Below are 27218 nucleotides of genomic sequence, written 5' to 3' on the forward strand. Positions count from 1 at the left end.
TCATATGATGTTCTGGTTAATTCCTTCAACATTTCGAACTACAATCTTCATTCATGATTCCGCTTCAAAGGAGGAGTCTGTGTCTACTGTAACATCAACACGCGTGCTGTACATGCCTTGTGGACATCGAGTCATCTATCTTATGATTTATCTCCCGACCGTCACCATTTTTCTCTGTTTCACTTACTGCTTTCCAAACTCTACAAACCTTACAACTTTATTTGACTATCTAAATTCCTGCAATGAGGCCGTGACATATTTTCACCCTCAAGTTGAAGACCTCTATTTAGGAGACTTCAATGTACACAACAGAGAGTGGTTGAAATATTCTCACACAAATGGTTTAGGGGGAGGGAGTGGTTGAAGGTCTTCCATTTTCCATCCTCAATGATTTGGAACTAATTATCACCCACCCTACCCATATCCCAGGTAGTCATGACCACTCTACCAATACTTTGGATTTGTTCTTCACCTCCAATCCGTTGCGTTGCAGCTACATAATTTCACCTCCAATTGGTTCTTCTGACCACAATCTTGTGAACATTACTTTACTTACCACATCTCATTCTCCTCCGACTAAACACCAGTATTGTGATTTCAATAGCGATGACTTAAGGGATGCGGCACATCAGGCATGGAAAAACTCTTCTTCCTCCGACTCACATTCAGCTTTCATATCTGCCAGAAATCATTGCAAACATGTTATTCGTGAGGCAAAGCATTCCTTTATCCAATTGAAATGTGACAACCTCTCATTTCCTTCCACCAATAGATCTTTCTGGTCCATAGCTTAAAGTATCTCCAACAACTTCTGTCGTTCAACCTTTTCTTCACTTTTCCATTCTTATGATACTATAGCTGTCTCTCCGACTGATAAAGCAACTCTTTTTGGTTATCTTTTCTCCTACAATTCCACAATGGATAACTAACATTCCATCTCCTTCTGATGCACCCCTTACCAATCCTATGCTCCTCCCTATAATCTTTTTTCATGCAGTCGAAAAAGCACTCCTCTCTCTGGACACAAGCAAGGTGTACAGACAAGATAGCATTCTTCCTCGTGTCTTGAAGGAGTGTGCTTCTGAACTTGCACCTGTGCTTGCTCATTTGTTTTGTTTTTGTTTACAAACCCAAACTTTTTCTCTTTCCTGGAAACATGCCTTACGACAGCCTATTTTAAAGAAGGATGATCGTTCAAACCCTTCCATCTACTGTCCTATTGCTCTGATTTCTACCATTTTCAAAGTCTTTGCATGTCTTCTCAATTCCCATTTCCTCAAGCATCTTGAATCCCACAGTCTTCTATCTGACCATCAATATGGCTTTCGCAAGGCAAGATCTACCGGTGATATCCTTTCTTACATTACGAATGTCTGGGCTTCTTCTCTGAAAGACTTTGGGGAATCCTTTGTTGTAGGCCTTGATATCTCAAAAGCCTTTGACAGAGTTTGGCATCGGGGTCTGATACCCAAGCTTCCCTCTTTCGGTTTTCCTCTTTCGCGCTGCTCTCTCATATCGAGCTTTCTCTATAATTATTAATGGTTCAACATCTCCATCCTTCCTTATCAACAGCGGTGTCCCTCAGGGTTCGGTCCTGTCTCAACCACTCTTCATTCTTTTTATCAATGACCTTCTTTCTTCTACAAATAACCAAATGCACTTGTATGCTGATGACGACATTGCATTCCTTCATGTTTTTCCCATCTGCCCCATCTTCCCTCACCTCACTCAATCTACATCTCGTTTGATCCCAGCCACCTCTTTAAATTTGGATTTAGACTAGATTTCCCAGTGGGGCAAATGCAATCGAGTTATGTTTAATGCTTCTAAAACTCAATTTCTTCCCATCTCTCTATCTAAAACCCCTCTCAACTCTTCAATCTTCTTTGAAAACTCCACAATTACACCATGCAATTCAATAAACCTACTAGGTATTACCCTAACACCAAATTTATCCTGGTATCCACACATTACACAAATAGCTAAGTCTGCCTCGACGAAACTAGGGGTCATGTTCAGATGTCGAAGATTCTTCTCCTCTTAACAGTTCCTTCAACTATATAAAGGATTGATTTTTCCTTGTATAGAGTACTCCTCTCACATCTGGGGAGGTTCGAGCTCCACATACTTACCGGACAAAATTGAATCCAAAGTAATCCAACTTATCAACTCTCCCAATCAGACCTCAAAACTCGACCTGCTCGAACTATGCCGCAAAGTTGGCGTTGTGTCTCTGTCTCTCTCTCTACAGATATTATTTCGGTTTCTGCTTCCAATAACTTTGCTTGTGTATCTCAGCCATTAGCGAGACCAGGGAATACTCAACAAGCCACTACATCGCATGATTATTGTGTGGCTATTGGCAACTCAAGGGTGCGCCGTTATGATGTTTATTTCTTCCCCTCCAGTGCCAAACTCTGGAACTCTTTACCATCTCATGTCTTTCCAAACACTTATGATCTCCCCCTTTTAAAAAAGCAGTTTTTTTTATTTTACTTCCTCAAAAACTCAAACTATTCTCTCTTTCTTCACTCTTCTATCAATGCCGTTATTTTATTTTAAGGCCTGGCTTCGATGTGGACTATATAGTCCATGACTGCAGCCTTCAACGTAAAAAAAAAATAGAAGAAAACACAATGCTAAATAATAGGGGAGCTAGGACGCCCTAGCTTTATGCCATTGATAACAGGAAATGACTCAGAAGTGCATCAACTGCTGCTCACACAAGCAACCATGCCATCGTGGAAGGATCTGATGATGTTGATCAACTTAGTGGGACAGCTGACTTTGTACAGTCGGTTCCACAAGCCTTCTCTACTGAACCAATCAAATGCTTTTGTAAGGTCGACGAAGACCATGCATAGATGGCAATGTTGTTTCTCCACTCTTTTCCTTAAGTTGATGAGCAGGGAACATCATATCGGCCATGCCACATCCAGCACGAAAGCCACATTGGCTTTCTGGGGTGATGCTGTTGACAAATTGTCAGTGATTAACAATGATGTGGGCAAGTATTTTCCCAGCAATAGATAGTAGGGCCACGCCACGGTAGTTGTCGACACACGACCTATCACCTTTGCATTTGTACAGGTGAACAATCGTGGCATCTTTGAAGACCTGGGGTACTGACTCCTCACTCCAGATGGCATTGTAGAGTTGGGTCAGTCAGGTGAGGAGGTTGGCACCAACAAACTTGAAAACCTCGGAAGGGATACCATCGTCACCAGGGGCCCTTCCAGATGGCATCTCATTGATATATATGGTGGTCTCTATTTTAGTCGGAGGATGGGTAAGGTCTTCTAATACAGGCCGCTGGGGAAGAGTCATTGGCCGCATCTGCGATGGAGGAGGGGCAATTAAGGACACCCTTAAAGTGCAGATATGCAGAGAGACACAATAGACAACAAAGGAATTGACATAAGACAAACATGGTCGTTGACCTTGAGGAAAGTTGCTTCCTGGAACACACTGGATGACAGCAGTGTTTTTCTCTCCATCGTCAGCAAGGTATTTTCAGGGAGAAATCTCCCTCCTCAAGGGCAGTCAACCCACAGGGTTTATCCGTGCTTTATACTCTAAATACTGAGCGTCAAGCAAGGAAGCCACACACCATTTAAAAAGTTTTTGGTAAGACAGCTAGGGGTCGAATCGAACTGCTGACCTCACAAATTCAAAGCCACAAAGTCTGGATGTTCTGCAGTTAATTCACCCTTGATCCACTTTTCTGAAATACCGACTGCTTTCCTGGAAGTCCGAGCAGTGTCCATGTGTGTTTTTACCTCTCCCACCCCTCCCCCCAAGTCCCCACCTTCCCATGCCTCCTCCCCCCAAGCCCTCTCCTTCCCACAGATCTTCCGATGTCCCTGTTCTCTGCTGTTATACTTGTGTGCTTGCCTCTCTCTCCCCATCTTGTCTACTGCTCCGTTTATTGTATGTTTTGTTTGTCCGATTGTTTTTTGTTGCGATTGATGTTAGCTATTACATGAGCTTCGATCTTGTATATAAGAAAAAAAGAAGAAGAAAAAAAACTTGACAGGAGGAATAAGGGTCAGACGATGAAGGTTGCAGCTAATTCATTTTACCCCCTCCCCAAGGAAGTATTCTCTGCCAAGGGGGTTTTCTCCACCAATGGGTTGCATGTTGAGGTGTATATCCATGTTAAGATAAGTTTATCATGGCATTTTGTCCAAGGATACTTCTAATAACAAAGCTAATGATAATATCAACAATATTAACATTATTACACAAATATATTAATATTAATGATATCCCACCTCCCCAAGGGGTGTTTCCTCCTTGGCCAAATGCCGTGTTAACATGAATAAATAGCTTATCGTGCCATTCCGTGGGAGCAATGTCCCCTACAATTACAAAGTTAGAAAAAAATCCTGGTACACACAATTACAAAAAGCTAATTATCTGAACAAAATATAAAGCATTATTGTGAATGCCGTACCGTTACGTTATTGACATTCTGGTACTTGACAAAGCGGAGCTGGATGACACCATCATCCTGAATGTCTTCTGGTGATAGCACAAATGTCTGTGTGGGCTCAGAGCTCTCAGCTTGATCAAAGTCCATGGATCTCGTCTGGTTTATGAAGATCCTAACTGTTTTAGGGCCTTGCCCTGGCAGTGCGAAAAGATGCATCATGTGGGTCAGCCAAGGCACATTATTATTATTACCAGCAGGGACCCGTGGAACATCTATGTAATGTAAAATGTGACTTCAAGCCCACCCCCCCCCCCCGCCCACCCCCGCCCCCCCAACCCCATTCCCAAACCCTCCAGCACAAAGGCATCAATCCCCTCCCAACTCCAAGCCTTCAAATCCCCCCCCCCCCCCCCCTAGGGTGCACACGGTGCCCCTTTAAAAATATATATTTATAGAATCAATCTGTCCCTGGTCTCATTGTATTCCTATCCCAAAATAAGAAAGCCAGGCAAACTTTCAAGAAGATTGGAAACTATTTATGTGTCCCACCACTGCTTTGAATATTCACTGGCAAAAACAAATAAACGGCAATAAACGCTTACAGAAATAGGTGGTATACATACAAAGGACACATGTAGGGATTTATTTTGTTAGCAAACATCGACAGAAAATATTAATGCATGACAGACATAGTTCAGATATTGATATAAAGTACATTTTATATTCCTTCACAAGTTCACACATGTATTCAACAATGTATTAATTGAACATAATGGCCAATTTGGCTAACATACACAAAACAGAAAGGCAACAAACTCATGAATCAGCTGCTTATGACTTTTGGTCCAACAGTCTTGATTTTTTTTTTTTTTTTTTTTTTAGAGGCAATTTTCCCCGCAAAGCGGGGGTTGGCTTTTTTTGGGAACCGTGGTTGTTGTTGTTTTTTGGTCCCCTTTTTGAAGCAATGTTTTACGGCCGGATGCCCTTCCTGACGCTAACCCTTTTTGCCGCCTTTAACGACAAACAGGGAATTACCAGTGAACTGGTACTCAATTAGCCGACCTCGGAAGGATGACAGGCTGAGTCAACCCCCCTGGCGTTAATTCAGCGATCGACCGGGATTCGAACCCAGGATCCTAAGCCAGCACCCTAGACGCTAGCCCAACACCAGGGTGGTTGGTGGTTTAATGTGGTTTAATGGTGGTTTAATGTCTAAAGGTGGTTTAATGTCTTTATTGTCCCTGACTTTTATCATCTGGTTCAGTTGTCCTTTTTCTCAGATTGGGCCTCATATTTCTGTTCTCTTCAACAACTTGGAGAACATTCTGATAGTGCTCTTCACCGCGAGCAGCGGCCAAGAATTCGGAGCTCAGCTTCACGCCTCGTTCTGCTGAATCATTCACTACATCGATTGCTCCAACATTGATCAAGGCATTCTTGTAGAATTCTGATTCAGGCCACTCGGAAACATCCAGGGACAGGAACCCTGCTTCCAGCTTCAGAACATGGAAGAAAAACCATGAATCTTCGGTGACAAAGTCAGCAAGTTTTGAGCCGAGATCGACTTCTGTTGGGAACCTTGGTTTGCCGAAGCCTGTTCCGAAACGATTCTCAGGAAGCTGGCACGGTGTGTCAGGTCTTTTTTTGGAGCAGTTGGTCTGCAAGTAGGTGACACTCATGAGCTGGGGTGTTACTGCTGAATAGTGCCAGTGGTATTAGCTCTCCGGTAAGGTACCACAGGTGTCGACTGAACGCCTTCAGTGTGCTACTGGCCACTATGGTGTTGAGTTCCTGATCCCGTAGCAGCTTCTTGTACAGGAGGAGGTCATTCCAGGGCGCATCTACACTGATGGAGCATTGCATCCACCAAGTGGAATAGACGAGTGTTGCAAAGGTGACGAATTCTGTGAGCTTCTTTCCCTGGTGCTTGGCTGTTATTGTTCCAGATGGGAGATCCTGGATTTGTGTCTCAAACAGGCAGATTTTCAAACAGTAGATCAATTTCGCCATCCACCTAGCTTCGTGTAAGGCACCAGGACGCCGAAATGTTGTAGTAGGGTAGTCAGGATCGAGATAGACTGCACACAGCTGTAGAAATTCTTTGTAGTCGTCCCGTTTCTGGTCAACTTGTGATGTCACGAGTTGCAAGGTTTCTGCACGCCATTCATCAATTAGATCTTTACCTTCCTCGGGAAATGACGCTAACTGTATTCGGTGCAGTGGCTGATCGCTCTCATGGGGAACCAAGTTCCAATTTTTCCTGAGACGAGTGAACAGCATGACATCTGGAGACCTGGATGTCTCGATCTTGAGATCCTCAAACACGTGCGTAAGAATGACTTCTCCTATGTGATGCCGACAACCAGACCACAAAAGTGGACGTTCTAGGGTTTCCTGTATCTGAATGCATGCTGCGGACACATGCCCTGTGTTGCTAGCGGTCGTATCAAACACCATATTGCAAATGGAGTCTGTGCAGTTCCAACTGCACAGCAAATCAAATGTGAGCTTTGAAATGATTTCTCCAGATTTTTTATTAGTTCCAGGTTTGTAAGCAGGCACACCAAGAACCTTGATGTCTGTCACATCTCCAACCGCCACAGTCAGCCGCTCCTCATTTTCATATTTATTTGTGAGCGAGGGAAGCAGCTTGCCATCCCAGTGAAGAGAAGCAAACTGTGGAACATCCCACTTCTCCTGGTAACTTTCAGCTATTTGCTTTCCGATTTCTCGTCTGGATTTATCAGCAACAGCATACGATGTATATACTTTGGACACATCCCCTCCAGCTTCCTGGACGAATGCCTCAGTGAAAGCAGCCTGTTGTGATGGAGTCATCTTCATTCTGGTAGCAAGTGCAACCATTTTGGGGGATTTCATGATGTTATGAGGTATGAAAGCCTCTCTGTCCCAGAATGTACCACTCGTCTGTGCTTTCTTCTCGGATGTGTATCCATAGAGGTTCCTGGCAAGAGATCCACTCCATCCTCGGTATCACCAGGATCAGTATCAGAACTGCTCTCAAATGTTGCTGTAGCAGTCAACTCCGCCATCTCAGCTTCTGCCTTTTCTTGCCTTCGTCTGTCCAGAAGCTTGCATTGTTCTGATCTCTGTTTCTGTTTCGCGAGGGAAGCGTCAAAACCTCCAAAGCTAGCAATACGACCTGTCTTCATGGACTGCAGGAATTTGATGTCCTCGGGAGTTTTCATTTTCTCTTCAGCATCAAGCGGCCAGAGTGGGAATGTTTTGGAAAGATCCTGCTCATGTTCATGGACTTTGCTCAAAACAGTTGGCATGTCACGGCGACTTTTGGGGATTTGTCTTAGTTTGGAGTTCTCATCGTGCAGCTTCAAGATCTTTTCACATGCTTTGCAATCACATATCAAAGGAACGTTTGCTTTCTCATAAAAAGGCTGAATCTTTGCAAGCACCAGCTTGGAACAATCCCACTTGGTTTTGTTGGTAGAATATCCATCCTGTATATGGAATATCAGACACCGAAGGACCTGTAGTGCTGTAGGCAAGCGAGATCCAGTTATTTCTGAATCAACGTCCGTGATCGATTAACCTAGTGCAAATATCTCAGAAGAGTTTCTTGTTTTCATTCTACTAGCTACTGCTGCAGTTGCTGGCGAGCCTGGCGTAGATTCATGCTGGAGTTCATCAGTTGAGCAGATATCAAGAACACCAGCATCTTGTGATGATTTATCCTCCTCCATAATATTTCCTCTCTGCTAGTAATTCTGGCAGCGCACACAAACGTATCACAAATGTGTGTCAATATCTACAACTGGGTAATAGCATCTGTGTCATGACAGGCCAAAGGCAAACATGTCAGCTACATCAGGATCAGTTCCTGCATAATGCATATACTTGCTATAGAGCAGATCAGTCAATCAGCTCATATTGTGACTGCATTGTTATGTCTAGACAATGTCTAGACTGTGCATGTCTAAAAATAGCCCAAATCTAGCAGCAGTTTCCATGGCAACTGTCTGGACATTTCATCCCTGGCATTTCTATTTACAACTTTACACAGGTAAATCAATTCACATTGAACTCTCAAGAAAAAACAACAAATAATGATACTAGTGCTGGAATTAAAGACAGCCTATTTACCATAATATTGTTATAATGGCGGCTTATGGCCATTTTTGTGGAAATATTCAAGTGAATGGTGGGACACATAAATAGAGTCCAATTTTCATAAAAATTGACTAGGACTATTATTTTAATGATTGGAACAAAATAAAAACAGGGACAGGGCAATATGCTCATATGGGGGCACCGTGTGCACCCTACCGCCCCCCCCCCCCCCGACTCCTCAAGCCTCAACATCCCCTTCCAAACTCTGACTCTTCTTTGGTTCATGGGTCCTACAAAGTCCTACAATTCATGGGCCATCACAGTAACCTGTCTAACTCACAATCCCATAAGATACGTGGAAATCCCATGGAATTGCAACTCTCAAGTGACCTTGAGCAGCTTATTTGGGCCAGGAAACCCCTTCCTAATGCATTGTTGTTAACACATTAACATTAATAACACATTAATAACATGCACTTCCTAATGCATTGTTAAATTAATGTTAACACACATTGTTAAATGTCTGATGACCTTCGGGATTCTTGCGACATCATGAAAAAAAAAACATCCGTCATTATTTACCAAGACCTTTATAGTGGCATGGGTTTTATGGTCCCTGGTCGGGTCGTTTTTGATAAAATAGTCGGAAATAATAGCACGGACCTGCGGAAGAAGCCGTGCTTCAGAGATTTCCAGAGTTATGGGCGGTGCACAAGATAACAGACCGCGCCTCGATCGCTGAGGCCTATATGTACTGTGAACTTCACAAGGCCAATGATGCTTATCGGCTCCAACGTATCACGATATTTGATGATCCTTTTTTTGAATTTTGGCAATGTGCCTTGGCAATCAGGCGCTTTGATAGTTTTACACTGAAGGGAAAATTTGTAGGGAGGGCATGATGATTGCGAATACGAAAAAAATGTCTGGATTCACATATCACAAAAATGGCAGCCATATGATGTTTCGTCAGGTTGAAATTATGGGTGGAGTCAGGCAAGCTGTCCAACCAATGTGTTGAACGGAATGTTACACACAGACATACGCACAAAGAAGCGCATTATTATTATACATACAGATCAGTGCTATTGATAACGCTGCAAATATATTTGACTAGGACAGGCTGCCTTGTGGAATATATCACATATTCAAACAGGATCGTAACCCAGCTATCCTATCTGCAGTAATGAAATATGTTCAGTGAAAGCTGTTCATATTATGCTAACATTATTCCTAAAACCCAAGTTAGACTGTCCAAACAAGTACAAATGCTGCTCAGAAAAGTAGATTCGTTTGGTATTTTAATCCAAGGACAAAGGCCTCTTTTATCAGCAGTCTGAACCTTGAAAAACCTAAACACCAAAGACCTTTTTAAAATGTACAATCTCCCTGCGTGACTCATCAACCTCATCCTGATGCAAACTAAACCCATAAAGATGAAGCACAAGAGTTTTGAACATCCATGTAATCAGACTTACCATTGTCTGGGCCAAGCAGTTTGAGGGAGTACAACTTCACAGGCTGTGTGAAGGCTATAGACACGATGAGCTGCAGAAGCGAACAAAACAACTCGAGTTAAAATCAGAGGCTTTAGTGAGAAGGAACGGCTGGGTTGTTTGAGTGTTGCATTTGGCTTATAGAGCTCATCAGTAGTGGGAGAAGGTTGTCCCTGTTGAACAGAAAATCTACATAACCAAAGAGATTCTTTCTGATTAACCGAGTCAAGTTTAATAAAGTTATGGAAACATTTTAAAGGAGGCACAGTGAATGCACTCCAATAAGTAACCCTCTCTCGCTCACTCGCTACCTCAAACCAACTCACCTGCTCATCACAGTCTGACTCCAGAAAGGTGGAATCCTTCTGCAAGCAGTTTTCAAAACCATGTTCATCACTCTCATTGAGGCACTCACAGCCAGACTTATAAATGAACGTTCCTAGGTCCATCTGATAGTGGAGAGAACAAAGGTTCACATGATCAGGATAGAGAAAACAGGTACACAGCCTTACAATGAATGAATGAATGAATAAATGAATATGAATGAATGATCGTTTTAAGGCCATTTTCCCCACTAGAGTGGGGGTTAGCCTTGCGGGCCCCATGACAATCATGGTTCCCTGTTTGAGGCAATGTTTTTATGGCCGGATGCCCATCCTGACACCAACCCTTAGTCGCCTCTTACGATGCGCAGGGATACGGTATACCTTACATGCTGGAGAATTTCATTTTTATGGCACGGATTTTTTTTTTGTTAGGATTTGTGTTGTATTAAACACGAGCATTCCACCTCCCCCCTCCCTCATTTTGGGTGGAATGATTTGGACACAGAAGTGGAATTTTAAGTCGAGTACAATCTTTGCTGAAAGTGTTCTGCTAAGAGTATGTGACAAGAGCTAACTTTATTCTATGAATGATTTACAAATGTAGTACAAGCTTCATAGACGTGCTCACATGGTAATGGTAATGTACTTACTTTATAGACGATCTAACATTCTGCATAATACAGTTACATCTGTGTGGGTAAACAATGAAATACCGTAGTCAAGATAGAATTGCATAAATTAGCATGCTCCTAGTGTCGCGAAGAAGAACCCACTAAGAATGTATCTAAGTAGTGTCGAATGTCCCGGTAAGATCGTATATGTGTCTCCATACAAGGGGTGGAGCTATGCTAATTAGGTAGGACTTAAGAATAAACCCCAGTGTGTAATTGTCCTGTGATTTTTCCCTTCGTTGTTAATGCGTCAAAAAGGGCTGCCATTACAACAACTATAACAAATGGACTCAGTCGCTCACAGCGCCGCCAAGCCCGACAAACCCGGCATATTTGCCGATCGTTTCAGTCAAGTCCAGTCTCACGGCCTTCGACGTCATCCGAACATTCCCGAAAAGAGATTAGACTCCTTTCCCTGATGAATCGTAATGGGGAGGCCTTGCCCTGGCCTTCGCGATTGAGTAGTGCTCGGTGATTGGATAGAGAGTGTGACGTCATTGTGAAACATTCGGGAGAGCAGGAAAAAACGAGGTCTCGCGATTTTGTCTGTCTCTGTCTCTCTGTCTGTCTGTCTGTCTGTCTGTCTGTCTGTCCTGGCGCTGGTTGGAGGTAGTTGCATTTCCTCCTTGTTTCGGCTTGGACGCGGGCGTGTGGGCTTTGGTTCGTGTGCGCTCTTGGGAAAGGGCTGGTGACAAACAGCAGTTCAGAACAGTCGGAACTACAAGGCACAGGATCGACGTCGGCAGTGGACTGAGTCCGCGTCATGTTTCCTCTGGACGTCGAAGAGCTCACTCCGTGCCTTACTTTCGTTTTCCCTTTAGTTGTATCCGAGTCTGAATGGAGACGTCTCAATTAGGAATTTTTGTTTTTACCTCACCTTTCATTGTTATTTGCATTTATTTTCATTAAATCATTATTTGTCGAATTTTACTTTCCTGGTATTGTGGAATTTGCTGTCCCGTCTTTGTGTTTGTGGTTTCGGATTAACTCCTGCGTGTGGTCTGCTCAGATGAGGCCTCGAACCTTCCTGCGCGCACGAAAAGATAATACCGTCAAGTTGGGAATACGCATCGGAGTAAAGCTCGTTTTGGTCATTCGTCCCTCTTGGGGTCTTAACCCGACAATACACACTTTATAGAAATATGTCGGTGCGTTGATGCCGTCGATTGGCCCAGTGCCTGCACTGCACGAACAGGGCAGCAGCATAGAGACGGCCGATCCACATCCCAAGAGCAACCCAGAAAACATAGGATAGGTAGTCTACCAACTTCCTGATAATAATCCACCGTTAAACACATTCATACAAATCTGATTGTCCCTTGAGCAAATGTATCTGGAGGCCCCGCCCCCATCAGGCTGATTGACAGTCGTCTCGCCCACCTCTCTGTTCCCTTCATATTCCTTTGGTAAGGAATGCAGTTTTGCATATTTTCGTGGAATCATTTTAACCGACCGTAAAACTTCGACTATAATGAGCACTCTTTTTTTTTTACCCAAAAATCTTTTTAAAGTTAAAGGTGCATATTACACATAGGTCCAATTTTTTTGTAAGTTTTTTTTCAGATGGAAACGATCGTCGAGGACGTCTTCAAAAACGGAAGTGGCAATACTCAGAGAAGAACAACAAAGAATAGCTAAATGTTTAATATAGAATATATAATCTGTAAGTCCTCAATAATGAAGTAAGTAAGGAAACCAGTGTTCTATCAAGTGTTTTTTTTAATGTCTGGCAAGTTCTAAAGTTATTCTACGAATGAAAATAATTATACCGGTAATTGAATGGACGTTGGAAATAAAAAATATTGTTTGATTATTTTGTGAGTTGTAATTATGTACAACTCATAAAACGATCTCCCTATCCACGTGACGCCTTGAAGGTGACCATGTTTGGCAGCATCTTCGCAAGTATGACGGCTTTCACACGCACCTCTGAAATGCACCACCACCTTGTTGCACATGTGTCGTGCGTGTTGCACACGCACCACCTTGCCGCCGACGATCTCTGACCCAATCTAGCAGTTTGACCTCGAGCTCGGGATGGGTGGCCGCATGACCCCGTTCAGCCATTTTGCTTCGTGGGAGCGACTGCAGACACTCCTTCTATCGCCTCCATAGTCTGATGTTCACCTCAGATATTCCATCGAATTCCCACCCAGCACCTCTGTTTCCGTGATCTTCAGCGTATCGAACAATGTTTAGTTTTTGAGCCGCGGTGTATGATCGTCGTCGAGAACTCATGGTTAATTGAATGAATGAATGAATGAATGATCGTTTTAAGGCCATTTTCCCCGCAAGAGCGGGGGTTAGCCTTGCGGGCCCCATGACAATCATGGCTCCCTGTTTGAGGCAATGTTTTTAATGGCCGGATGCCCTTCCTGACGCCAACCCTTAGTCGCCTCTTACGATGCGCAGGGATGCGGTGTACCTATTCTAAACCGGGGTACACACCGTGATCATTCATCCCAGCAAGCTGGTACTCAATTTGCCGACCTCGGAAGGATGACAGGCTGAGTCAACCCCCCCTGGTGTTAATTCAGCGATCGACCGGGATTCAAACCCAGGATACTAGGATCCCCAAGCCGGCACCCTAACCGCTAAACCAACACCAGGCTACAACACCAGGTTAATTACGGTAAGAAAACTAATGGAAATAGGAGTTGCTGGTAAATCTTATGAACAACTGACTGAAGCTGTTAAAGAACACTTGGGTTTTATAATAAAATATAGACAATTATCAGAAACTTGAGTATCACGTGATTGTCGTCCGACAATAGGCTATGGGTTGCTTCGTTGGATTGCTATCTGACTTAGGCCGTTTATTTAATATTGAACTGTATGCAACTGAATTTAATAAACTGAACATCGTGATTGATATGATTTACGACTGTCGTAAATTTAGGTAATTGACCCGCCGTGATAGTCTTTCATTAGCGCTGCTCTGTTCAACTATTACGAAATCGTGGCCGACAGTCGTGGTTGAGATGGACTTTGCCGTTTTTGACAGATGTGAAAAACATGTTTTACGTCGATTTTTTTTAAATTTGAGTGCTTAAATGGGGGTGCGCATTATATATACAGTGCATTCAGAAAGTATTCAGACCCATTCACTTTTTTCACATTTGCTTGTGTTGCAGCCTTATGCTGAAATCGTTTAAATTCTTTTTTTTCCTTCATCAATCTACACTCAATACCCCATAATGACAAAGAGAAAACAGGATTTTAGAAAGTTTTGCAAATTTATTAAAAAGAAAAAACTGATATATCACATTGACATAAGTATTCATACCCTTTGCTATGACATTTGAAATTTAGCTAAGGTGCCTCCCATTTCTCTTGATCATCTTTGAGATGTTTCTACACCTTGATTGGAGTCCACCTGTGGTAAATTCAATTGATTGGACATGATTTGGAAAGGCACACACCTGTCTATATAAGGTCTCACAGCTGACAATGCATATCAGAGCAAAAACCAAGCCATGAGGTCGAAGGAATTGCCTGCAGAGCTCAGAGACAGGATTGTGTCGGGCACAGATTTGGGGAGGCCTACAAAAAAATAATTCTGCTGAATTGAAGGTTCCCAAGAGCCTCCATAATTGGCCTCCAATGGCCTCCATAATTCGTAAATGGAAGAAGTTTGGAACAACCAGGACTCTTCCTAGAGCTGGCCGCCCGGCCAAACTGAGCAATCGGGGGAGAAGGGCCTTGGTAAGAGAGGTGACCAGGAACCCGATGGTCACTCTGGCTGAGCTCCAGAGATCCTGTGTGGGGATGGGAGAAACTTCCAGAACAACCATCACTGCAACACTCCACTGATCTGGGCTTTATGGCAGAGTGGCCAGACGGAAGCCTCTCCTCAGTGAAAGACACATGAAAGCCCGCTTTGAGTTTGTAAAAAAGCACCTAAAGGACTCTCAGACTGTGAGAAACAAGATTCTGTGGGCTTCCATGTGAATTTCACTGAGGAGAGGCTTCCGTCTGGCCACTCTGCCATAAAGCCCAGATCGGTGGAGTGTTGCAGTGATGGTTGTCCTTCTGGAAGTTTCTCCCATCTAAACACAGGATCTCTGGAGCCCAGCCAGAGTGACCATCAGGTTCTTGGTCACCTCTATTACCCTTCTCCCCCGATTGCTCAGTTTGGCCGGGCGGCCAGCTCTAGGAAGAGTCCTGGTTGTTCCAAGTGTTCTTGGGAACCTTCAATGCAGTAGAGATTTTTTTTGTAGGCTTCCCCAAATCTGTGCCTCGACACAATCCTCTCTCTGAGCTCTGCAGGCAATTCCTTCGACCTCATGGCTTGGTTTTTGCTCTGATATGCATTGTCAGCTGTGAGACCTTATATAGACAGGTGTGTGCCTTTCCAAATTATGTCCAATCAATTGAATTTACCACAGGTGGACTCCAATCAAGGTGTAGAAACATCTCAAAGATTATCGAGAGAAATGGGAGGCACCTGAGCTAAATTTCAAGTGTCATAGCAAAGGGTCTGAATACTTATGTAAATGTGATATTTCAGTTTTATATTTTTAATAAATTTGCAAAACTTTATAAAATCCTGTTTTCTCTTTGTCATTATGGGGTATTGAGTGTAGATTGATGAGGGAAAAAATGAATTTAAACGATTTCAGCATAAGGCTGCAACATAACAAAATGTGAAAAAAGTGAAAGGGTCTGAAAACTTTCTGAATGCACTGTAGGTCTATGGATTTTTACACCGTGACAAAAGTCCAAGTTGGGGTGCGAGTTATACACAGGGGCGTGTTATAGTCGAAGTTTTACGGTATTAAAATTCCAATCAGTTTTCACCTTTCCATTATAAAATGCCGTGAATTCGTGGTTAAACCAAGTTCGTAGCTGAAACCAATTTTGAGTTAGTGTAGCACAAGATAAGAATAAGAATAAGAATGACAAAAGAGCACTTTTGGGTCTCATTTTTCTGGTTCAGTGATGATGTCCCAAAGTTTAAGGAGTATTAATGGATGAGAAATTCTCCGCAGTTGATTGTTCGGTAATTTATAGGTTTACAAGTTTTATCTTGGTAGATTTCTTGACGATTTATGTTGTATTGAACCAATGGCGTGTCCGGGCCACCCCTTCATAAGTCTACCGACAGGATAAAGAAAAGGAAGGTGAGACTGGAAATGGGAAGGTTTCCAAAGTTCAACAGAAAGGAATAAGGAGTAAACTCAGTAGTAGCTGTAAACTTACATAGCCTCTGGGAATGTCTCCATCTCCATCAGATCCACCATCACTCTCGAGATGTTGCTTTACCTTCTCCTCGAGTGCACCGGGTTCAGCTGTCTGTAGTTGGTCTAGACGAACCTTGTTCCGAAAGAACAGGAAAGATGGTAATGTGCTAGCCACCCCATGGCGAGATGCCACAGTCTGAAATCGCAGAGGGAAAGGAAGCAAGATGGGGTCGATGAGAGTTCAAGGATTACCAGAAGTCGGGGTATGAGACTCAGAATTCCACAGCAACACTTACTCAAACCATCAGGACAATCTTCTTCAATAATTAACTCGATCAAACGGACCATTCATTTTATAAACTACACTACCTGACACTGCTCCACATCCACCTCCAGGAAGACGGCTCTTGGGTACTTGGTACTAAGTTGTCCGATAAATGGCAACAATTGCTGGCACTGGGAGTTCCTGATACACACAAAAAGCACAAAGATTTCAGGAATTTATAGTACAGTCCTCACGCTGTCATTTCTACAGCAGATTTAAAGATCATGTTACGGCAGAAATCTAAACAAACACTCGTCCAAAAAATGGCATAAAATCTGAACAAAACTAGAATGGCAGTCGGAAGAGCGCATCCCTCCGCCAGGCTGAAAAGTTTACATTTTGGATCTCACCGACAGGCAGGATCTCGATCCGGACCTGAACCAAAATCTAATCAGCTCGTTCTTGTAACCTACCCAACTCACACAACCACATTTTGTAATAATCCATCCGTAACTTTTTTGAGATGTGCTGCACATCATTTTGGCCCCATCTCTAAATGGTGAAGAATCGCTCAAAAAATTTCATGTATCAAGATACAGATCTTCACCAGAATCCTCATCACACACCCAACCTGTCCACCAAGTTTCGTCTGAATCCGTCCATAACTTTTGAGATATCCTGCTCACAGACATACAGACAAACAGGGTATAACCTCCATCCACTGTTGGTGGCAGAGTCAATATTTGTACCAAAAGCCAATTCACTAATCAATTACTACTACGGTACTATTGACGAGCAGTACTATTAATTATTCCCATGCGATTCGAGTATCAGTCAAGGAGGGTTTTTGTCTCCAAACTTTCACGAACCAGTTGGACAGGCCTCACGTTTGACTGAAAGTGGTAGGAATTTGTAATTTGCTCAGGGTGCCGGTGATAACTCACCCATCCTTCGTAAAGGTAACATTCATCAAATAATGCTAGCAGACGAGACGCCCAGCTTAACATCCTTCTGAGAACCAATCCCACAGTTCATATTCGGGTCGAGAATCGAATCCAGATTAAACAGCTCAGATGTAAGTGCGCTACCGCTGCATGATCCGATCAGGCCATTTCACGAATCAATGAAAAACCAAAAATCGTAAGCTACAAACCTTCAACCCCCCCCCCCCCCCCCTCTGCCAAGGCAACAAACCTTCACACACCTCCCCCCCCCCCCCCCTCTGCCAGGGCAACAAACCTTCACACACCTCCCCCCCCCCCCCCCTCTGCCAGGGCAACAAACCTTCACACACCTCCCCCCCCCCCTTCCCCTCTGCCAGGGCAACAAACCTTCACCCCCTCCCATGTCAACACGCCCCACCCTTCCCCCCACCGGGCAACCGCCCCTCCCTTCCCCCCACCGGGCAACCCCCCTCCCCCAAGAAAAACAGGGCAAGGTAGCCTCTTCCGACACAAAATGCTCAATGTAATCGTTGTTTCAGATCAGTATTCATAAACAATAAACAAATTCATGGAAAAATATCCGAAAGCCAATACCGATGAAGCCAGATCGGACGACACAAAACCTGAAGAAAACGAGGCAACCAACACCTTAGCCTTAGGCCCGATAAGCTGAACACACAAGTTTAAATGTATTCCGGGCCTGTATCGATACCGTTTCCGACGGACGCGGTTGCTCAGCTCACCAGCTTGCCACAAAAGCCACGACAACAAGCCGAGAGCCGGAATTTGCGAGTTCTGGCTGGAACTCACTATCATCTGATAACGTTTTCACGCTCATTGCGCCCTGCTTTGGATGAAGTTTCACAACGTTTCACGACTCGTCATGCCGTTCTACGACTGTGCCGCAAACGTATATCAGTACGATTCTTCTTCTTCTTCCGTTTAGGTTAAATGGCGTTTTCGCTATATTGCCATATTGGGACTCACTACCAACCAAAGGTTCCATAGTAAACAACCTGGAAAAAGATATCAAAGATAAGCAGAGTTTTTATTTTTCGGGCTTTTCATGTTGTTGTGAGTACCAAGATGGCGGCCAGTGACTTCAGTTTTTTTCAGCAAACCAGTGATCCAGTTATATTTAAATCAGTGATCTGAGCCTGTAGCCTTGTATCAGGTCACCAGGGGTGTTATGTTTACAAACAGCTTGCTATCTCTAACCAGACGGCTTGGTTGATTCAAAGCGCTCAAGCAAGCACTCCAACGGAACGGAGTGCCCGGCACCGCTTAACAACATGGCGGTCTCCATGGAAACAGTGCCATTGTGGCGGACACGATGGCTCGCTGCCGCGGTGACATCATTCCGCGCACCAAGAGGGTGTCGGCCACGCCCGAGGGGTAGGCGTGGCCTCGGGATATACACGGGGCGCGCAGCCCCGAGCACCTCAGTGCTATAGTTGAGCTTTGGAATAAAGACTCTTTTTGGTTACCCGCGTTGTTGCTTATCTTCTTGGCAAACAAGTCGTGCGCATAGCACCGCACTTCACTGGTGACCTCGACGCTGGTTTAGCCACCGCTGACCAACAGAACGCGCCAATGTCAAACAACGCGGTAGCGGTGAAGCTCGCTGAGTTTTGGGAAGCTCAGGCCGAGGTATGGTTCGTGCAGGCCGAGGCACAGTTCCAATTTTGAGGCGTAACGGCGGATGAGACGCGTTATCACGTCATCGCCGCCCTCGGGCCCGGCACAGCCGCCCGAGTCGTGTCCGTCCTGCGGAACCCACCGGCCGACCACAGGTACAAGGCGCTCAAGCGTCTCCTCATCGCCACGTTCGGCCTCACGGAGTGCGAGCGGGCCGACCGCCTCCTGGACCTTCCCGAACTTGGCGACACACGACCATCGGTGCGGATGGATTACATGCTGTCGTTGCTGGGTGACAAAGCCCCGGATTTTTTATTCCGGGCGCTCTTTCTACGCCAGCTACCGGCACAGGTACGCCTCGCGTTGGCCGGTTCCAAAATAAAGGAACCCCGCGCTCTGGCCGTCGAGGCCGACAAGTTTTTCGCGGCTTGTGACACGCGGGCGAGAGTTGGTGCGGCCATCGCGGATCCCGAGGCTGATGCCGATGCACACCTCGTGGGCGCCGCCACGCCCCACCCACCACCACCGCGAAAACCGTGGCCTCCGCCTCCGCCGCATACCTGGTGCCGTTTCCACGCCAGGTTTGGCCACAAGGCTAGGAATTGTTGCCCGCCGTGCTCGTTTGGCAAGTCGGGAAACTGCCAAGCCGGCGCTCGGTAGCGGCCCTGAGCGTCGGCCATTCCGGCAGCCTCCTTTTTGTCACGGACACCTTGTCCGGGCATCGCTTCCTCTGCGACACAGGCGCACAGGTGAGCGTTATCCCCGCCTCCACGTCCGACAAGCGAACCGCGGGCCGGGGCCCCGCGTTGCTTGCAGCCAACGGTACACCCATACGCACATTTGGGAAGTGCTGCCTCTCCCTGCGCTTCGGAAGGCAACGCTTTCAATGGACGTTCGTAACCGCCAGCGTGCCCATGGCATTGCTCGGTGCGGACTTCCTATGTGCAAATGGATTGTTGGTGGACGTGAAGCACAGACGCCTCGTCCAGGCCGATACGTTCAGCTCGCTTGCTTGCGCACTGAGCAGTTCATTGGGCAGCTCCCTGAGCGGCTCACCGAGCGGCTCGCCAAGCGGCTTGCTGAGCGGTTCGGTCCCGGCGAGGTTGGTCTGTTCGCTTCCTGCAGCGGACGAGTTCACCCGCCTCCTCGCCAGCTTCCCGGCCCTCACGCGGCCCACATTCTCGGCGGTGGCCGTCAAGCACGGGGTGGAACATCACATCCCCACCATCGGGCCACCGGTCTATGCCCGGGCACGCCACCTCGAGCCAACGAAGCTCGCGGTGGCAAAGGCAGAGTTCGCGACGCTGGAGCGGCTGGGCATCGTACGGCGCTCCAAGAGTGCTTGGGCGTCGCCACTGCACATCGTGCCGAAGCCCGGCGGGGGATGGCGGGCGTGCGGAGACTATCGCCGCCTCAACGATGCCACCACCCCCGACCGCTACCCCGTCCCTCACATTCAGGACTTTTCCGCCCGGTTGGCGAAAATGTCCTTCTTTTCTAAGGTGGACGTCATCCGCGGATACCACCAGATCCCTGTCAGGCCGGAGGACATACCGAAGACGGCCGTCATTACACCATTCGGCCTCTTCGAGTTTCTTCGGATGCCCTTCGGGTTGAAGAATGCGGCTCAGGCGTTCCAACGGTTGATGGACAGCGTCTTGCGCGACTTGGATTGCGTTTACGTCTACATGGACGACATCCTCGTCGCAAGCGCGTCCCACGAAAAGCACCTCCGCCACCTCCGCACGCTCTTCGAACGCCTGGGCCAGCATGGCCTGATCGTAAACCCTGCTTCAGCATCGCCGAAATCGATTTTTGGGGCACCGCGTCACCAGGCACGGGGCCACCCCCTTACCGGAAAAGGTGGAGGTGGTCAAGGGGTTTCCGCGCCCCTGCACGATCAGGGTGCTCCAGGAGTTCCTGGGCATGGTAAACTTTTACCACCGTTTCCTGCCCCGCGTCGCCCAGCTCCTGCGCCCCCTGCACGAGGCCCTCCGGGGGAAGCCGGGCAAAGGTGACATTGTTTGGACCGAGCAGATGGACGCGGCGTTCGCGGGCGCGAAGCTCGCCTTGGCTACCGCCACCATGCTCGTGCACCCGGCGCTCGATGCACCGATCGCCCTCACCACCGACGCGTCGGACTACGCGGTGGGCGCGGTGCATGAGCAATGGGTGCGTGGTGCTTGGCAACCGCTGGCGTTTTTCAGCCGGCAGCTTCGCCCGCACGAACGCCGGTACAGCACCTTCGACCGCGAGTCGGGCTCCACCTGGCGGTCTGGCACTTCCGCCATCTGCTCGAGGGCCGTTCGTTCACGGCCTTTGTCGACCACAAGCCCCTGGTCTTCGCGATGGCCAAGGTCGCCGAGCCATGGTCGGCCCGGCAGCAGCGTCACCTCTCGGCCGTGTCCGAGTACACGACGGACATCCGGCACGTCACGTTGCTCGGATTGCCTTTCCCGGTCCGTCGCCCACGCGGTCCACCTCGGGATCGACTATGCCCGGATGGCGGCGGACCAGACTGCCAACCCCGATGTCCAGGCCTTGCGGACCGCCGTCACGGGCCTCCGCGTCACCGAGGTGCCATTCGACGGCGCGGGCACGGCCCTCTTGTGCGACGTCTCCCTCGGGCGGCCTCGCCCCATCATGCCCGCGGGCTGGCAGCGCCGGGTTTTTGACGCCATCCACGGCCTGTCCCACCCGGGCACGAAGGCCTCCCAGAGGTTGGTCGCCGACATGTTTGTCTGGCATGGCCTCCGGAAGGCCGTCCGCGGCTGGACCAGGACGTGCCTCGTGTGCCAGTGCGCGAAGGTGCACCGACACACCCAGGCCCCATTGGCCCCGTTTACGGTGCCGGAACGTAGGTTCGACCATGTTCACGTGGACCTGGTGGGACCTCTGCCCCCCTCGCGGGGTTTCACCCATGTCCTCACAATGGTGGACCGCACCACCCGGTGGCCGGAGGTCGTGCCTTTGGCGGCGACGATGGCGGCGGACGTCGCACCAGCGTTCATCGCCACCTGGGTCGCCCGGTTCGGCGCCCCCTCGGACATCTCATCCGACCGCGGCCCCCAGTTCACCTCGGAGCTCTGGGGGGCGGTCGCGCGGGGGCTCGGGGTCCAGCTGCACCGAACCATGGCCTACCACCCCCAGGCCAACAGCCTGTGCGAGCGCTTCCACCGCTCACTGAAGGCCGCGCTCTGGGCCACCCTCCGCGACGGCGGCTGGGTCGACAGGCTCCCCTGGGTCCTGCTGGGGCTCCGGACGGCGCCCAAGGACGACCTGCGCGCATCCTTGGCGGAGTTGGTCTTCGGACAACCGCTGCGGGTGCCGGGCGAGTTCCTCCCCGACCCCACGGCACCATGGTCCGGGGCGCAGGAGCGCTCCGCGCTGTAGGAGACCGCCCGGAGGTTCGTCCCGGTGCCGACGGCGCACCATGGGCACCCACCTACGCACGTCGCCCCGGAGCTTCACACCGCGGAGTACGTCTTCGTCCGGCACGACGCCCACCAGACACCGCTGCGGCCCCCGTACGACGGGCCTTTCCGCGTGCTGGAGACCGGGGTGAAACATTTCACCTTGGACATCGGCGGTACTCCTGACCGTGTCTCCGTGGACCGCCTCAAGCCAGCCCACCTTGACGTGGACCACCCACCGCTGTGGCTCGGCCCCCGCGTCAGGGCCGCCCCCCTGCGGGCGGACCCCCGGCACCGCCCAGCTCCGCCGGCACGCCGCCCCCCGGTCCTGCACCCATGCCGGGTGCAGCCGGAGGCATTCCAGCGGGCATCCCTGCACCCTGGACGCCGCCAGTCTCCAGAGGGCGCTTCGGCCGGGTCATCCGTTTGCCCCGCAAACTGACCCTCCAGGTGCATGGGAATTCTGGGGGGGCGCGTGTGGCGGACACGAAAGCTCACTGGCGTGATGGTGAAGGAGCCGTGCTCCCACGTCGATCGGAAGAATGGACGCGACAAAAAGCTGGAATTCGTCCGAGTTGCTTTATTCAAACAAAACAGCTCAGGTAATCTCAAAAGCCCGTTTATCGGGCAGCAATATATATACACAAATTATCCCGGAGCGTTTGCCCGGGAACGGCGAGAGGGGGCGTGGCCGGGCGTCCTGGCCACGGCCTGGCAAGTCGAGGGCGGGCGTGGCCGGGCGTGCCCGGGCATGCCCGGGCGTCCCGGGCGAGGCCTGGCAAGTTGAGCGCGGGCCTGCCCGGGCGTCCTGGACGAGACCGGCATGGTGATCGCTCCGCGTCCTTGGTAGGTGCAAGGCGATTGTGAAAACCCAGCAGTAGCCGCTACAATGGCATCATTCCGCGCACCAAGTCGGCGTCGGCCACGCCCGAGGGGTAGGCGTGGCCTCGGGATATACACCGGGCGCGCAGCCCCGAGCACTCCAGTGCTACAGTAGGGCTCTTTCAATAAAGACTCTTTTGATTTACCGTGTTGTCCGCTTCCTTCTTGGTAAGCAAGTAGCGCGCGTAGCACCGCGCTTCAATACGCCATTTCCTGTCCGTCTGTCTGATGAAATTTGGACGCCAATACATGCTGTCGTTACTTATCCAATCTCAAACAAACTTGACAGGATGGTGAAAGTTTACATAATGAAGGTTGTAGCGCATTCATTTGCCCCCCTCCCTCAGGGTTTTTTTTTTTGCCGTTCTCCCCAGAGCGGGTTTCCCCGCCATTGCATTCAATAGGTTGCATGTTGAGGTGTATAGCTATATTAAGTGAGCTTTATTGTGGCGTTTTTCCAAGGCCGCTTCGAATAACAAAACTAACAATAGCGTAATATGAATGTTATTACAAAACAATATTAATACTGAAGGAGCTGTGCTCCAACTCGAATCGAAAGAATGGACGCGACAAAAAGCTGGAATTCGTCCGAGTTTCTTTATTGCATCAAATCAACTCGGGTAAACTGAAAAGCCCTTTTATCGGGCAGCATTATATACAAGCACTCGAATATCTCATGCCGGAGCGTTTGCCCTTAAAAGGCGCGACTGGGCGTGTCCGGGAGACCTGGGCGAGTCTGGACATGCCCGGGAACGGCGAGACTGGGTGTCGCCGGACGGGCCGGGCGTGCCTGGACATGCCCGGGAACGGCGAGACTGGGTGTTGCCGGACGGGCCGGGCGAGCCCGGGGAAAGGCGAGTCCGGGCATGCCCGGGAAAGGCGAGACTGAGCGTCTCCGGGCGGTCTGCGCGAGCCCGGCACAGCGATCGCTCCGTGGTTGCGTCCTCGGCAGGTGTAAGGCGATTGTGTATGTTCAGCGGCAACCGCTACAATACCAATAATATCCCACCTCCCCAAGGAGTTTTTCCTGCTTGAACAAACGTCAAGTCAACGTTTATAAATAGCTTATCATGGCGTTTTCGTGGGAGCAACGGCCTCTACTGGAAGTAAAAATATTATAAACCACAAACATGTATGATTCGCTTTTTAAACAGTCGGTAATGCTGCTTACAACACTAAATAAAAAAATTTGGAGGAAATCCCAACATCGGTGAGGTAAGTTTTACTTACCGAACTGAGCGAAGATCTACCGTACTCTACATACCCCACAAGGGTTGGGTAAATAACATCACCCTTCCACACATCACCGTAAAGACAATCCCTTTTGAGAGTTGACTCCTCGACGATAAAAGCTGTTTTTATCAATCCCGACATCATTAATGAGTTGATTTTAACAGATCATCGCTGATTCTCGCACTGTTTTCATGTTCAGGACGGATGTTCACTCCGAAACGAAAACTACCAAAGGTACCTGTGGCTCCGACTCCGCCCCCTTTCTGGCGGGATGCTCACCAACCTTTGAAGACCCCTCAACAGCAGCCATTGAGGTAAGTAAATGTGAAAACTCATTTCTCGCAATTCACATGGATAAGATTATTCAGAGCAAAGATTGACTAAAAGCTCATCGATCTGTCTTTCTACTTTGTTTTTTTTTCAGCTCAACATACCCGTTTAAACTCTGCCTTTGGGGCGAAACATACCTACGGCTTGAGGTATTTTTCAAAGAGCTCCGCCATCAACTTCAACCTTTAATTGAACATCACAACAAAAGACAGTGGCAAACAGAGTCTGTCCAGGTTCTCCCATCACCTCACTCGGCTGCTGAATCGGGCTGCGGAAGCTGAGTGTACACACACACACACACACACACACACACACCACACACACACACACACACACACACACACACACACACACACACACACACACACACACACACACACACACACACACACACACACACACATGTACATCCCACATGTCCCACATGTATATATCCCACATCCGACATGTATATACATGTTTAAAGTGAACGTGCTTTTCCCCCCTCCACCGCCCTGCAAGGCTGTGTTCTTCCGCTTGTAACTAATAAAATAAAAACCAAGAAAATGTCTCGGAAATTTTTTGAAACTCGGTGAAATTTGATGAAATTCGCTCGGTGAATTCGCTCGGTTTATCGGTTAAATTTTGAAATACCAACTGCCTCGGTTTTTTGAAATACCGACTTCCTTCCTGGAAGTCCTTGCAGTGTCCTTGTGTTTTATACTTCTCCCACCCCTTCCCCCCTTCCCACGCCCCCCCCCCAAGCTCTCCCACAGATCTCCCGATGTCCCTGCTCTCAAATGTTGTGTTTGTGTGCTTCCCCTTCTCTCCCCATCTTGTCTACCTCTACCCTTATTATATGTTTTGTGTGTCTGTTTGATTAATTTTTGTGATAAATGTTAGCTCTTACACAAGCCTCGATCTTGTATACAAAAAAAAAGGAAAAAATGAAGAAAAAGAAGAAGACCCTTTAGACTCCAAAGACCCGTAAAACCCTTAAGACCGCTTAGACCCTTTAAGACCCCAAACACCCTTTATACCCCAAAGATCTGTAAGACCATTTAAGACCTTTTAGATGTCAAAGACCCTTTAAGACCCCCGAAGACCTTTGCAGACCCTTAAGGCCCCGAAGACCCTTTCAGCCCCAAATACCCATAATGCCCCAAATATTCTTAAGACCTTGAAGACCTTTAAGACCCCTAACACCCCCAATAACGTTTTGACACTTTAGACAATTTTAAATCCCTTCACTTTTTCGATATTTACACACATTATGGTGCTTTCGACCCCTTAGACCATAACATCATTAGACCCCTTACACCATGTAGACAGATTAGACAGCTTCGACCCTTGACCATTTAGACCACTTGGACCTTTTAAAACTATTTTTACATGCTTGAAAGTTTAGACCCTTTTGACCCCTTAGCCACCAAGTACTATTGGAACGTACCCTTAAGACCATCTTTGAAGCGCAACACCACACAAACATCTATAGTCTTCTTGCAAAACACAGACGATATACCTTTTTCAGCAAGTGAACCTCGACCCACCCAGGGATGGTTACTCTACTAGTGGAACATGTCCACTATATAAAAACAACATTATGTAAATGTAAACAAACTTAACGCTGTACACATGTGTCTTTTTCCGATATGTTCTTCACGTTCGGGTTAACACGTGAACACATTTGCAGTAGTAACTCATGGCGACGTCTGTAAGTTCGCATCATCTGATTATTTCCACAAGCAGATTGTGATTTTTTTTTTTTTTTTTTTTAACGGACAGCTGTTATTCCATCTCTTATACGGTTTGCATCGTTACCGTTTCGGAAACACAGAGTCGATTTAGGAATACATTTATCAGATATACATCCGGAATGTTATCGGCGCTAACCCGGTCACGGATGGAGAAATTGTATTTTTCACTTTTGAAGAGGTTTATTGTTATTTTTTTTTTCAATGCTGTATAATTATTGAGCAAATTGAAAAGCCTACATGATTACTCAGCTCCTGGTTATCCTGGGGTCAAATAATTACAGCTGCTCATGATAAAGTGGTAGGCCCCAAAGCAACACCCCTCTTCCCCACCACCCAAGTGGCCAAATCTTTTTTTCAACCATTTGATGTCCAATATTGTGTCTCTGATTCCTCTATCTCCGCCACTAGAACTGTGTCGGATCTGAGTGTCGGAACTGTCGGATCTGTCGGATCGAACTGTGTCGGAACATACTGAGAATCAGGTCATTTGTCGCATCTGCATTAAGAGGAAAGGCCCACACTCGGGGGAGGGTCGCAGTTGATGAAGGTTCCTGCTAAGAAGGGCAACGTCAGAATCAAT

At 47.7% G+C, this 27218-nt stretch overlaps 1 protein-coding gene and 1 long non-coding RNA gene across 2 annotated transcripts in view; one reads left to right on the forward strand and one right to left on the reverse strand.

Moving 5' to 3' along the window:
• The window catches only part of TXNL1 (thioredoxin like 1), a 36391-nt gene extending 18048 nt beyond the window's left edge, over positions 1-18343 (reverse strand). The window contains exons 1-6 of the mRNA XM_068119869.2: positions 18150-18343; positions 16567-16663; positions 16217-16393; positions 10344-10466; positions 10000-10069; positions 4457-4629 (exon numbers count right to left, since the gene is read on the reverse strand). Of these exons, the coding sequence (XP_067975970.1) occupies positions 4457-4629; positions 10000-10069; positions 10344-10466; positions 16217-16393; positions 16567-16663; positions 18150-18244 (735 nt within the window). The 5' untranslated portion in view covers positions 18245-18343. The remainder of the gene's footprint in view (positions 1-4456; positions 4630-9999; positions 10070-10343; positions 10467-16216; positions 16394-16566; positions 16664-18149) is intronic.
• Positions 18344-24801: 6458 nt separating this feature from the next.
• LOC144892503 (uncharacterized) lies at positions 24802-25297 on the forward strand. The gene is made up of 2 exons (XR_013623707.1): positions 24802-24886; positions 24997-25297. It is a non-coding gene; the product is annotated as an uncharacterized LOC144892503 (long non-coding RNA).
• The last annotated feature ends 1921 nt before the right edge of the window (positions 25298-27218 follow it).

Source organism: Myxine glutinosa, chromosome 6 (genome assembly GCF_964187855.1).
Source record: "Myxine glutinosa chromosome 6, kmMyxGlut1.1, whole genome shotgun sequence".
In the NCBI taxonomy this organism is placed as follows: Eukaryota; Metazoa; Chordata; class Myxini; order Myxiniformes; family Myxinidae; genus Myxine; species Myxine glutinosa.